At 39.4% G+C, this 15,376-nt stretch overlaps 1 protein-coding gene across 1 annotated transcript in view; it reads left to right on the top strand.

Moving 5' to 3' along the window:
• The window catches only part of nAChRalpha6 (nicotinic acetylcholine receptor alpha6), a 546,969-nt gene that overhangs the window by 385,668 nt on the left and 145,925 nt on the right, over positions 1–15,376 (top strand). The window contains exon 5 of the mRNA XM_072301760.1: positions 11,894–12,074. Within this exon, the coding sequence (XP_072157861.1) occupies positions 11,894–12,074 (181 nt within the window). The remainder of the gene's footprint in view (positions 1–11,893; positions 12,075–15,376) is intronic.

Raw genomic sequence — 15,376 nt, 5'->3', positions numbered from 1 at the left:
CTAGAAAAAAGGTCGCTTGGATCTAGAGTCTAGACTCTTAAAAACACTGACAAGAAAAATTACTTTTGATTCAATCAGATTTTGCGTTGAATCGAAGAGCCAAGCCTCTTGATTTAAGTGGATATCCTTTTGATGCAAGCAAAAATCCGATTAATCAAGAGTGTTTTTTCTTGTCAATGTTTTTAGGAGTCTGGACTCAAGATCCAAGCTACTCTCTTTTCCAGTGAAAAACGATACTACGGTACAGGTGAATATTTCGATTGAGGAGTCGTTCTATCCAACCCCTGTGCACGAAGATACTACACATTATTCAACATGGCCAGCACCAATCCAACAAAACACATGTGCCTGGAAGAGATTCTAACCATTTGTTAACAACACAGATTGTTTACATTCGTTATTTCTTCGCGTTGATAAAGTTCCGCTTTGGTTGACCTTGTGCTCCCAATAGCGATTTACGCGCGGAAGCGCCGGCTGTGTTGGGTATTGCTCTGTCCCCCAGTGCCGTAGTATTGTTTTTGAAGCGGGAAGCTCAAAAAAACGAAAATTTTTTAAGCAGATTGTGAAGTTAGGAGTGCATTTCCAACTTGGCCAATGCGCTCATCGTGATTTTTTGAGACATTCACTGATAGAAACAACTATTTTTGCTCTCGAGCAAGTTTGCAACAGGCCCATGTATTGGAAACGTCCATGATTATGCTTGTCTGTTGGCAGAATATTCTCTGTAAGCTGTGATGTTAACTTGTTTCTTTTCGAAAAAGTAGAATAGGATCCAGAATTTTGAACTACAGTAATGGAGATACGTTTAGTTTCGTTCTATGGCCATCAGGAGCGAAACTATTTCAGGTGCTTTTGCAAGCATTTTTATATACAGTTGGAACAGTAAAACATTTTTAAATAGTTTTAAAAGTTCGTCCCAAGTGAATTTTGTAAAGTCTCCGATAAAACATAAGTTGTTGAGGAGTAAATATTTTCTCGTTAAATTTTAAACAAATTTAGATTAGATGGCGAATAAAATTCTTTGAAAATTTGGAGAAAAAGTATTCTCACATTTCACTGAAAATTGGTATTTTATCGAAGGGAATTTGGCAGTGTCTAAATGCTCATTCAGGCGTTCTTCCGTAGCACAGCAGAATAAGTCCGTTACATTTATACGTGAAACTGATTCAAAATGTGTGGTGTATGTTGCGAGGAACGTTTGGCAAAAATTAAAAACGAGAAAGTAACTAGTCAATATTTTTTGTTGAAAAGAGCGTGGAAATGGATGCGCAGTAAAATTTGAAGGAATTCGTATTCAGAAGGACCCTTGTAACTGATTGAAAGCAAATCTCAAGTATTTTAGTTTCGTTGGGATTTCAATTGAAGAACGGGAACCACTTGTAGGAATAACCCATTAGACTGAGCACTTTGTTACTGATGTTGGTTTGACCCCCTGGGCAAACCAACATCAACATGAGTCTCTAGAGTTTTCGTAAGGATCGCTTTACTGCCTCTTCAATGGTTATTCGCAAGTGGTTTAATTAATTTTCGCGCAAATATCGGCCCGAACGAGTGAGTGAGGGTCCGAACTGTTCTCGAAAATCAAACAGGTGGATGTCGGACTTTCACAGTCTAACGGAGCCGCTGTGGGGACCAATAAAGACTTGCGAATGAGGATCGCTGATGCACCAGCAGTTTGACTGGTCAATGTTTAGGCCGTTTTACGCGATATGCATAACAGTTGGTTAAAATCTGGCTAAATAATGCTTGTACAAAGAAGAATAGATGCTCACACAAGAAGAACAGTCACTTGCATCAAGCAAAAACCCGCTTTCACTCAGCGATTTTATTCTCGATTCACAATAAATTCTTCCTGGCGGCACACTCAAGAATTTTTCCACCACTTTTTCTCTAATGAAACTCAAAAATTATGCTAAACGTTATTAAATACGGATTCTAGGTCTTAGTGAGTTTTTGAACTACCGCTCTCCTTTTGTACCGTGGTATGTTGACTTATTTTGCGAGGAAAGCTCCGTACTCTTATTAAAGGATGCGTGTCATTCTTGATACGTCGGAGCGCCTTCAATTTCGTATGATGCTGTGCAACACCTCTGTCGTGAGATAGTTGCTTGAGGCGCCGTGGCACTCCGCGGCGTGGCGGTCAACCAACGTGACACGCACATAGGCGCCTACAAACCTAACAGGGATACTTCGCGCATTGCGCAATGCGTGAAGTATCCTGTTAGGTTTGTAGGCGCCTATGTGCGTGTCGCGCTGGCAGCACGCCGCGCGCCACAAGTGGGAATTTCTGGTCAGAGAAGCTCTACGAATTTCCCGGTAAACGTTTGAGTATTTTCCCTACAATTTTTCGCAATTTCACACAAAGCTCCTAAAAATTGCAAGGAAAAATAGTCATAACATCTCTCGAAAATGAACATTTTATCGAAGGAAATTTGGTAGCTCCGAATGTTCATACGCTATGCTTCCCTAGTATAGGGCAGAGTAGGAGTGAGCTAAAATTGAGATATCGAACTCGAAAATACCAGTTTCACTGGATAACTTCAGTTACACACTCACAGATTTAGAAAAAGAAAACAATGCTATAAAAATACATTTTCCTCATACATCATCAAAAAATGTTCACCCTTCAGAATTCTCGAGCCCGATCATTACGAAAGTCTACACCGAAAGAACAGTGAAGTTGATTTAATATTCTGGATGTAAAAAAAGTGTGCGAGAACTTAAAAACTACTGAATTACCCACCAAAGCAGTTTGTTTACATCTTGGCATCACTAAAGTAACTGCTATGTAGCGGGTATTTCAGCATTTTCTAAGTTCTCGCACACTTTTTCACATCCAGAATTTTAGATCAACTTCACTTTTTTTCGGTGTTTATTTTAATTTCATCAGGAAACACACTGGTTTCCTTCTGTATCGACAACAGGGGAATTTGGCCGCACTGTGGAAGCCGTTCTCGGTACATTTTCATCAAAAAACACACTAGTTTCTTTCTCTATCGATGACAGGGGATTTTGGCCGCACTGTGGAAGCCGTTCTCGGTACATTTACATCAGAAAACACACTGGTTTCTTTCTCTATCGATAACAGGGGAATTTGGCCGCACTGTGGAAGTCGTTCTCGGTACATGGTAGCGGGTAACAAAGCGATGCGATACAATTATCCCGACTTGTGGACGGGGTCGCGGGGGCGGGGGGGGGGGGGGGCATATACCCCAGAGGTTCAATTTAATCTCTCCTTTTACGGGCGGTGGACCCGGACCGTCTGTCGGAGCCGAAGCGCCCTCGATAGGTTTTTTCGAGGAAGAAGAAGGCGCCCATTCGATTAGGGCCCCTCTTTATCCCCGCGCTAAAGGCCCCCCGTCCCCCCGCTCCGCTTTCTTTAAATACGTTGAATTCAGATTTGAGCCGTAAGTTTTCCCATTACGATTCCCAGCCCGAGCTTAATTGCCACGTCGAGATGGTAACGGGCCGATTGTCCAGGGAATAATCGCGAGCCGATATTCTACCGGTTTGGCAGCGGAATCCGACGGAGTTTTCGAGCCAGGTTTTTTTTTCCCTCCCTCCACCCCGCGCTCGCTTCGCGTCTACCTTCGCCAAGTTTACGGGCTGTGCCCCGTTGTCACATCACAGAGGAAGATTGCAAAGATTTGAGATTTTAGTGAATTATTTCATGAAATTTCAGAGAAATATTTCAGGACATTTCAGAGAAATATTTCAGGGAATTTCACGAGGCTGTGAAATATTTCATATATGTATGTTTCAGGGGCTAGAGTATGCAACCCTCACTCAAACACACAAAACTAGAGGAAAGTCGCAATTTTAAAATTTTGTGAAACATGAAAAGGAACCGGTATTTTTCAATATCTTTCGTTTTCTGGAATTTCGTGACACCCTGAACACTGAACACCCTGTCTATCGATCCTTTCCCACAGGTTTAAATGGCAAATCAATCGACTTATCGCCAGGCACGCCACGCCTCTGAAAGCATCTATTCGTGCTCTGTGGCTGTGCTGATTGCAAAATAGCAGGCGTTTTATGAAGGCTAATACTTTTTTTTTGTATCTATCGTAGTCAGTCCGTCCAATTGAGAATTTTATCAAATGCCTGAGCATACATGTCAAATTTTGAAATTTTACGCAGGATTGTATGTTTTATCGGAAGAATCGATAGTATTCACTATTTTGACTTTCAAAATTTTGATTCCTGTATCCTATGAAATGATGCAAATTTTTAAATAAATGTTCATTCAAGGGCTAGATACCAGTAAAGCAGCCCTTGGAACATGCAAATTTTTACAGTGGATCTTCTCCCAACTAACCACATCATTACGTTCTCAAAAACTAGCGCTAATAAAAGAGTATATATGCCATTAGTTTCCCCCCGGAAAATGGGGTTCGAATGGGTGAGCTAGGAATATCAGCCTTCTATTACAAAATGAAGCCTGTATGGTTCTCGACACGTGATTGCAAATAACTTGGATCGGTGTTTTCTTTCCAAATCTACAACGCCGCTACGGTGCTGTTTTTATCAACAAGCTGAATCCAATGACTCTAGGAATGCTTGCCAATTGCCGGGATTAGAACACTCGCGATATCGAAGCTTTGAGCTAGCTCGGGAGGCCAGAGCCAACTTGCAGTTTTTCATCCCTACCTCTTGCTATGCCTTCATTCTTACTAATTAAAAGGACTCGGTTTTTAATCCTCTACAGTTCTGCTTCGATGCTACGCTACACAGAAGGGATTGTTCTCTCTTGTTCCCGACTTCAAATTCTTAGAAAGCTCGATTCGAAACTGACTCTTCGCTGTAACATGTTTCGATAGAATTTTAGCCATGAATACCATACCGCACTTGAAGTGCACGAATTTCAATTTATGAAAGGTTTTTAATACGAACGGAATTAAGTTCGAATTAATTACATTTGCAATGCAAAATTCTTGCAACCTCAAAATTCTTGAGACATGGATACATTTCCACCGTGTTTTTAGAACGCTTTCAGGAAAATGCATCTAGTTCCTAAAATCGCATGTATCCTTCTCCAGGAAACCATTTTATTCACCGACCATTGGGCCCGATCATGAAATTTGTAACGCAAAAAATTTGATACTTTACCGGCTATTGGTTAAAATGCCTAGGGCATGGTGACAGTAAGTTCCATCTGCCAAGATTTCAAGTCTGGTCTCGCATAAAAAGAGGAGGTTCCTTTTATAAGTAACTACGATTATTTCTGTATCAGCATCAGCATGCACAAAAAATATCCACTGTGTTGACATTATTTGAACTCTTAAACCCTCTGAAATCTCTGTATTAATCTCTCTATCCTAAAAAGGGTTATTTTTACGCTAGCCTTAGGAAAAATTAAGTTAAATGTCTGGTACGGAAAGGGCTATTTTTTTCTGCCGAAAAAGGAAACTCTAGCCCCCTGAAACGGTACATATTAAGTTAGTTGGGCTAGTCATAGAATCGTGTTTTGATGCTTGATCCTTGTAGCTCAACCAAAAATCATAAGATCCGTCCAAATAGCAACTCTCTGTGTTCAGTTTTAACTGGGATATCGCGCTTTGAAAAATCCGGTCTATGACGTCATCCACCGCGGTAGTGACACCCTTGGTTTCTTCCACCTTGCTTTTGCGAGTTTCGCATTGAATGACTGGTTTGCAAGAATGTGTCTCCCTGACTGATGAAGGCAAAGTGGAAGAAATCAAGGGTGTCAATACTAGTACAAAGGATGTCAATTTATTCGGTTAAATCCATTGCTGCAATGACCTATGGCAACGAAGTGTGGCGATGGGTTAATTGCGCTGGTCATGGAATCGTGTTTTGATGCTTGACTCTTGCAGGTCAGCCAAAAATAATAAGATCTGTCCCAATAGCAACTTTCTACGTTCAATATTAATCGAGATATCGCCCTTCGAAAAGTCGGGCTTTTGACGTCATCCACCGCGATAGTGACACCCTTGGTTTCTTCCACCCCGCTTTCATCAGTCGGTGTGACGCACATTTACACTGGTTACTCAACGAGAAACTCGGATGGAAGCAAGGTGGAAGAAACCAAGGGTGTCACTACCTTCGTGGATGACGTCATAAACAGAATTCTTCAAAGCGCGACATCTCGGTTAATACTGAACGTAGAAAGTTGCTGTTTTGACAGATCTTAATATTTTTAGTTGGTCTACAAGGATCAAGCACCAAAACACAATGTTGAGACCAGCGCAACTGAGCCATTCATGAACGGACCCATAAGGAGAGTTTGGGGATTTTTTTTTTAAAAGTGCACACTTGGCAACCACAACGAAGTCAACGGGAAACGGCTCATGTGCGTTAATTAAATTGGAAAAGGTTAACGGAGGCAATCGAAGAGTAGGCGTCAGATAAGGCCGAAGAGAAAAGTAAAAGCGTTTCACGGATGAATGTGTTATCGGGACAGAGGTGACGAGAGATTTTTTATCAATATCTGTCCCGGGATGAACTTAACGGTCAAAGTTCCACTTTAAAAGTTTTCCACTTTCCAGACCGTCCGCCCTAGACTTTATTTACGGAGCACAACATCCCGATAAATTTCGAGGGGGACTTACAATCAGAGACAGGCTACGACGCGACTTTAAAAAGTTCGACCGTTTCGCCGGGGTCTTGGTCCCGTCGACCTGAACTTTCGGGGCTTTCGGGGTATTTTTCTTCTCCGCGGCGATTAAATTAAACGATGTTTTGGGCCTGAAAGCACGTCAGATGTAAATCTCCCCGGTGGTGTTCAAATAAAACAAACTTTAAAGCGTTAATGGAATGTTAAATAATTTATTGTAACTGCCCGGTCTGCGTTCTTGCCTGTCGGTGCAAAAAAACTTTGGATTTGTTGCATCAATGTACAGGGTATTGCAAAGAAAGAAGTAATGCCAATATTGAGGGATTCGTTCTTTTTACTGATATGGAACCATGCGTATACTTTAAAGTGCTAAGGAAGAACACCATATGAACATTCGAGAGTTGCCAAATTTTCCCCTGTAAAATGTTTATTTTTGAGGAAAGTTATCAATATTTTTCCTTGAAATTCTTACACTATGCGGATCTAACTACGAACAAAATGCTCTCAAATATTTCCAAAAATTCGTAATTTATTAATGAAAATTCGGCAACACCTGAAGGCTCATACGGCGTTCTTCCTTAGCATGGCAGTACAGAAGGCTAAAAAGCCATTTTTTTTCTTTCCGGTGGGTTTTGCATACTGTGATTCATTTTTAATAAAACCTAAAAGCGTTTGCTTTACAGAATTTTTATCAAAAAATTTTCTGTAAATTTTAGTCCTATTTTCATGACGAGCCATGGAACTGGCCTCTAGACAAAGTACGAATTAAAGCACAAATCTACGTGTTTTCACCCGTCAAAATTCCACAAGGAAAACTAAGTACCCAACGGGAGGTCTGAAAATCAACGCTTGAACAAGATATAAGTGTTTTCTTTTAACATTGGTTAAATGAAAAATTTACAAATGACGTCTTTGTATAATAGAACTTCCCTTTGATCTGTGTTTAAGAGACTTGTTGATATCTCGTTCATGCGTTAATTTCAAAACTTACCGTTGTGTGAATTGTGACCTACCTGACATTTAGAAAAGAAAACATTTGACGTTTTTTTCTACCTCAGACCTTGTTTAGTCCATTTCCATTAATTATAGGACCAGTCGTACAGTCTTAACAACATCCGGTGGGGCTTAACCTGTCTTAAATTCTCTTTCTTCAAATAGAAAAAAATCATGTTAATGATGTCTTTGGTTACTTTTTCTTTCGCACCTGATGGACAGTGAGTCTTTCATAAAAATTGGATGTCCGAATTCTCCATCGCGTGACTAGTTTTCAACGTATTTTGAATCGAGAATTTCGGACAGGGTCCGCACTTTTTTCATCGTCCCATCGACGAATAGATCCAATTTTGAAATTTCATTTCCCCTCGTCGGTTGGAGCACCCTGTATACATACATTTCAGTCGCCTTTACAGCGCGCCCGGGCGCTCTGCGACACCTAATCGCCATTCTTGTCTATCGATCTAGAGGTCATCTGGTAAAAGGCATCTTGTAATTTCATCTTGAATGCCACCTGTCCACCATTTAGCTGGGCGTTCCCTACGTTTCCTCCCAGGAGGGACCCAATCTAGTGCCTAAGAAGGTACTAGATTGGAGCACCCTGTATGCAGGGCATTATTAAAATTTTTCAGTGTAAAATTTTGAACAGGGCCCGCAATTTTTTCATCGTTCCATCGACGAATAGAGCCAATTTTGAAGTTGTATTTTTCCTCGTCGGGTAGAGCACCCTGTATGCAGGGCATTATTAAAATTCCGGCGAGAGACGCGGCAGCGCTCAGTCGGGGATAATTGGAGAGTTTTACTCTTCGGTTTCGGCGAAAAATGTCAGTCCCCCCTCTCCCCGCGGATCCGCTCCCTCCTCTCCGCTTAATTCTCACCTGGTCGTCATTCCGTTTCCTTTTATTTCCTTCCGTGCTTCCTCTCCTCTAATTTGTCTTATGAGTTATTCAACACATTCTTTCTGGAAGTTTTTGAGCCCCGGCCAAGTTCCCCGCCGCCACCGCCGCCGCCAGAGGCGCGAGTCGCTTTCGTTTCCAAGTTCCAATGAAATATCACTCCTTTGCCTGGCTTTTGTAGCCCGAGCCGGGTGATACATGTGAAATGTATACGGCAACTTGAATAGTCTTGTTTGTTTACAACTCATGAGAATGGGACGCACAGGAGACGCCGTTTCGCACCGCTGCCGTCGCCTTGAATCAATTCCCAGCTCCGGAACTTTTCGATTTTTCCCAGTTCAACCCGGAATCTTTGGGATTTGCGGAATTTTTCTCATTTATTGATTTTTTTGTTTTGTTTTCCCCCATGCCCTTGATGTTTTGAGGAATCTGTCTGTTATTTCCAAAACACCTTGTTTAGTAAAGTACACTGAATAAAAAGATTGATAGAATTTACCATTTCTTCACGCTGTATTTCACACAGCGTCAATTCAGAGTCAATTCTGCCAGAAGAAATAATCTTTACTATATACTGGTACAGGTAACCATTCTTCTGGCAGAATCGACTTGAAGATTGGTAGAATTCACCACTCCTTCACGCTGCGTGAAATAGAGCGTGAAGATGTGGTAAATTCTACCCATCTTTTTTTCAGTGTTCAATGGTTTTTACCTCTGTACTTTTGAAGAAAAACAAGGGAACGAACAAGTTGCGGAATTCAAGTCGAGCCCGACTGGCAGCACTGCCATGGCGTTTCGTTATTGTGTTCCGGCAGGCTCTGCTCCAAGGCTTCCTTCTTTCCTCCTTTCCCTTTCTATTCCTTCCCCGAACATGATAGATTGATGTTATATTTGTGTATATTGGTTCCCTGTATTTCCAAGAATAACTCGCGCCTCCAGACAAGAAGCAAAAGTTTCAATCATCTCGTAAATATATAGCTCGGGACTTTCGCCGCTTCATATTTTGAATGTCGTCCTTATCGTCTCATTTGCAGCAGCTGTATCAGTTTTCTCGATCGCCGCGTTACGCGACCTCGGAGAAATAAATTTGAAGAAATACTCCTCCAGTTGATTTTTTTCCGAGAATCATGAGCGTAGGAAAAATTTTCTCTGCACGGCCGGAAAACCTCGGTTTCTCGGAAACTGAGTTTTCTTCAAAATCAAAGTTTTAAAATTAAATATCCGAATTCCTCGGAAGAAAATATGAATCTAGGTAAAATATTGCATTTGGTGTTGTATACAAACCGAAGTTTTTTTGAATGCGTGCGCAACCGGATGGTGGAGGGGAAAACCGTTCTGGGGTAGTAGCGATTTTGCAAGTTGGCAGTACTTCCAGCACATTTAAACCCATTAGAAATATCGATTTTAGGTGTGTCAAGCTGCCTCACCAAAAGTCGATAGTTTTACATGTATTTCAATGGAGGAAAAGCGGTGTTCCCAACTTTCAAGAACCGTCACTGTTCTGCAAAGGAAGGGGGCGGTAGATTTTTGAGGTGGTAGCAAATCTCCCGCAAAACTACTCTTTCTACGACTGTTAAAAAAAAATTAAATTAGTGATATCGTCCTATGTGGCTTGATGTGTTCCTCAGAAGTGCAAGTTAGATTGTGTATCTTATCTTAACTTCATTATTAAACTCATCAAATTAAATTTGATATTTACGCAGGAAATCCTAATCAAAAAATTTTTAAATCCAAAAAGCTAAATATACATATTTTTGCAACTGAAAAGCACAAAAAATCCTCCCAAAATGTATCTTTTTAGTTTTTTTTATTATTGTTTAATCTACGACATAACTCGCCAAAATCTTCCATTTTCATCTAAAAAACGGTACTTGTCGGTTATCTTTCGTCTGATTCTTTTAAATATATACATACACAAAAAAATACTTAAAAGCATCCACTTATAAATAAAATCATACATCAAGCAGTTTGAAAACTCAACGGAAAAAATTAAAAAATTCTACAAACCAAGGTCTAAAAAATGACACAAAGTTCCAGAGGTCTCTAAGTAGTAGCGACCCCTATGTCGATCCGTAAGGAAAAGATTAAATTACATTAAGGTGATTCGATGGACGCCATATTTTGTGTCAGAACGGCACGCAATATATCGCATCAGTTGGTTCCATTTTTTTAGCTACTCGTCATTCTTCTCCAATTTTGAGATCGCAATTTTGTTGTCTGGAGACTAAAGCACTCACTTACCAATTTTAACAAAGAAATTCAACGTAATAAAGGCGTGGTTTTTTTTAGAGAGAAAACATCACATTCGATACTGATATCAAAACTGCGCTCGAATGCGATATTTTCTCTCTAAAAAACCACGCCTTTATTACGTTGAATTTCTTTGTTAAAATTGGTAAGTGAGTGCTTTAGTTTCCTGACAACAGAATTGCGATCTCAAAATTGGAGAAAAATGACGAGTAGCTGAAAAAATGGAACCAATTGATGCGACATATCGCACGCCGTTCTGACACAAAATATCGCGTTCATCGAATCACCTTAAGGGCAGAGTTTTCGTAAATGGACCGCGTTTAGCGGAACGCCTTCAATTGATGCGTGATACTTCACGCATTCTGGAGAGTTTGAATAGTTGCATCATTGCGCCTTATTAAAGCGACGTAAGATTTGCAGGTGTACTTAAGAAAAGCAGGTACTGAATAATGTAAATGCGTTTTTTTTGACATTTTCAGCTGATTAAATTCAATATATCTTCATCGGCAAAGGGATTGTTACTGCTCTAAAATGCCTCATCCATTTTGTGTCTTTTTTGGCCTCAACATGGCGGAAAACATATGTTTGTACCGACTGATGAGCTCAGTAGAAATTAAAAAGACTGAATCTCAGTAGTGTGAACCAACTTCTTAGGTTGACGGAACCGATCCTTAGTTCGGTAAACCGAGGATGTAAATTTACTAACCGAAAATCCTCGGTCTGTATAGAACATGGTCCTTATTGACCGAAGTTTTGTGGTCTCGGTGAACCAAGAAATCGGTTCTGTCAACCAAAGTGGTCTGCTCTGACAACGTATGTTCTACTTAACTTATCAGTTCGTATACCTAAGATGTATTTGGACCACATTTTGCAATTTTGAACTATAGTTTTTTAGCTCAGTTTAGAAACCACGCATGTATCATTAGTTTCCACATACACACACGTGTTTTGACGAATGAGCCAGAAATTGTAGGTCCAAATTGCAGAATGTATAGTCCATTATCTGCTTCACTTGGTTTCGTTTCTGTAACCATTCTCCTAAATTCCTCAAATAATTAAATCCACCAAAAATTATTCGTATTGAAAAATGTGTCTATAGTATTTTGAATGTAAACCATACCTAAATGCGTAAAATTCCTCATAATTAACTTTGAAAATGTGTTTGTTTGATTCCGGGAAGTGCTGACGAGAAATTCGACGGCACGTTTCACACGAACGTTCTGGTCAGGAATAACGGTACCTGCTTGTACATCCCGCCGGGAATATTCAAAAGCACGTGCAAGATAGACATCACGTGGTTCCCGTTCGACGACCAGAAGTGCGATATGAAGTTCGGCAGTTGGACCTATGATGGTTTTCAGGTACACATCACCGCACACAATTCTCCGTGTTTCGGTGTCTCGGTGTTTCGGATTGGCATGGTCTTCAACGCACCAGTGGCGTGGCGTCCTGTGCTTTGCGATATATCGATTGATCTGTCATTTAAACCTATGGAAAATGATCGATGTGCAGGGTGTTCGCAACGGGCACCTCGATAATCGATTCTTTACCATAGCTTCAAATGGGGAAGTATCGATAATCGATCATTTACGCCTCGCCACTGCAACGCACAACTAAGCACTCATCAATAACGGACAGCTTAATGCAAGAGTATTTTAGTCGGATCTTAATGGTCAAGTGATTATCAATCCTAAGTGACCACACCTTTGAAAAGCAAATTTTCAAAAACTCATAAGCTCCTAAGACCCCGGGGGTTTCACAATTTTTATCGTGCTTCAGTCCTGAAGTCATTTTATTTGTTTACACTTCTTTTTACTTATATTTTTAACAGTTTTTTAACACCGTTCTTTGGTACTTAAATCTTATCCCTTGCAAAGCACTATGAAAATTACGCGAGAAGGGTTTCCTAAATTATACATCATACGTTTTTTCAAGAGCTGTCTTTTTTCAACTTTTTGTGAATAGCTGTTGTTACAAGTCAACTAAGTAAAGTTAAAAAAAAATGCATATATTAATAACAACTCTGGTAAAAATAAAACGCTACTTGTCCATATTCCAACAGACGAGTTGTGATTTGAAGCGCTGCAGGTAGCTCATTAACTTCTTACGTCATTCGACTGTACTCTTGCATTCAGCCATCCAATCGACTTAAAAAGTAAAAGTGGCGTCAGTCGTTCGATCTCTGGGAATCAGTGTGCGACTTAACGTTTAGGAACATAAGAACAGTTTTAGAAGCATCTTTTAACACTAAACAGATTCCTAGGTGTTTTCAAAACATGATGTTCAATTCATTTAATTGGCACTATGTGACAAGCGATGATTTTCTCAAGAATTTTCGAAACGTTTTATTCGACCTAAGCCACTTTTACTTTTAACGATACAATTTTTTATTTCTTCTCAAATTTTATATCCGTATTATGAGGGTGTCATAAAGTAAGGGGTTGTATTTTCTTCCCTTTTAGATAGAACCAGTTCCTTTTGAATCTCATCATTTTAGTAAAGAATTTTTCACAATCCCTTAATTTATCACATCCTCCTTTTCAAATACATGTTCCACCGAATCTCTGTGTTTTTAGATTTGCGCTGTCTCTGTGTGTCTGGTGTGTTTTTCTACTTCTTCTTCTACACACTTCTACTTCACATCTTAATGTTTTAATCACTCTTTCTTCTCCGTTTTTGAATAAGGGGACAGGGGTAAAGTGGAGCGAAGCAACATTTCTTCCATCGTTGCAAAATAGGTATCTTTAATCTAAAGCAATGATGTATCCGTCGTCTTTTTTTAGTAAAATACACCGTTACTGTAAAGCTTTCAACGTTTCATTATTTTTTCAAATTCAAGGCCTCTTAGTGAAGGTGTTGAATAATGTTCATGGCCTTAAGAAGAGTGTGTTTGAATAATTCCTGGTTTTAAAAGAGTAGAAGTTTATTTTTTAAATGGTTGCTAGCTACCTCTTTACCCTGACTCCTTCCGGCGGTCAGTGTTAAATGTTGTTGAGGATGAGATTTTTCAGCGATGGTTTATACTCAACTCAGAAATAATCGCAAGAAAATCACTCATTCTATAATGTGTGCTGGCATTCTGTGGTGTGTTCATTTGCGAGGAATAAAAATATCACTTAGTTTCTACAGTTATGCACCCTCTTGTTTTAATTTTTTTTCAAAGTAAAGAAATTTACAAAAAAAAAAAAAAAAAAAAAAAAAAAATTAACAGTGTCAAGTAAGGGATTCTTATGATGTTAGAACTTTCCAATCTTTGCGTCTATGCCAAGTCTTTCTCATTTTTAAGTGTTATTTTTACTCCTCATTTAAGTGTTACTTTATCCGAGTGTTTTCTTCTCACTTCCTTCCTTTTCTTACTGTTGTTTGATGAAAGTATTAATAGTTCACTTTTACGTTTATCTTTAATGTCACCATTGTCGTTCATTGTGGTATTTGAATACGGTGTAGGGTTAGTTTTGTTTCAGGCCACACTAAGCAAATGCGAGCTTTACGAACTCAGCGTACGGGCATACTTCCTTTGCACGCACACGGAATCCCACAAATAATGTCACTGCATCGGAAAAATAACCGCATGCATTTTCCTCTACTTTTATTTTTAATGATTCTCTTACCACAAATAGTTCCTCACTTACAACTGTAACTCGCGGTGTTCACATTTCCGGCTTGTTGCACTTTTAGCCCATCTCGGTAAAATCAAGCAAGCGCACTTGAAGTAATAGTTTAAAAACGTGATTTTTCTCACTTAATAGAGTATTCATTCTAATTTCGATAAAAAAAAATTAGGCTTTAAACAACTTTCATTGGTATAAAAAGTAAATTTTTGACTTGAATGAATTTCCGAACTACCCAGTCGAAGCTCTCTCAATCCAAACAAAAAAGTATATTCGTTCTCAATGACGAATTATATAATAACGATTTTTCATAGAAACCCCCATCGAGAAGAAAAACTATTCTTTCAGGCAAACATTTTTTTTAAAATAAAAAAAGAAACAAATTCCAAATTAAAGAGAGATCTGTAGAGTCAAAAAACGTCTCTACGGACCAAAAATAATATCAAAGGCTAAAGTAAAAAATGCGCACCTCCGTACGTTTGCATATCTGAGCTCATTGTTTTAATTTGGTAAAAGGAAATCAATCATAGGTTTTCCCCAAAATGTTTGTTAATTTCCTTCATTTATATAAAAATATTCAACGATGTATATGCCTGTTAGTTTTCTTTTAGAAAAATAAGACATGACCGAAGATGTGTACAAATGTTTCAATACACTTCGCGTGTTTCTTGACTTTAGCCTCTGATGTTTTTCGCTTTATTAAAAACGTTTCATAAGCATTTACATCAAAGCGGCAAACTATTTTCAAAGAAACGGCCTGCTAAATGTTCCCTTTTTCCGTTCTCATGTAATAGTTCCAACGCTAAATTCGTTAAACGCGGTTTCCAAGCAAAAAGCCGTACCCTCTTGATGCCTTGTCAAATGCAGCCGTACCCTAGGATAGAGCGCTATACCTACAGCAAGAAAAGTTAAAAGTTGAAATCTATACAACGTAGTTCGGTGGATACTCTGTGTGAGCAAAATTGCGCACCAGGCGCAAATCGCGGTAAAAAGCAACAAGTGAGAGAAAGGGGGAGCTTTTTCGTGATTTGATTGTTCCGAGTACACTACCC

The sequence above is a fragment of the Bemisia tabaci genome, chromosome 6 (genome assembly GCF_918797505.1).
Source record: "Bemisia tabaci chromosome 6, PGI_BMITA_v3".
Classification (NCBI taxonomy): Eukaryota; Metazoa; Arthropoda; class Insecta; order Hemiptera; family Aleyrodidae; genus Bemisia; species Bemisia tabaci.
The sequence above is the reverse complement of the archived record's forward strand: the minus strand, read 5'-3'. Positions and strand labels throughout refer to the sequence as shown.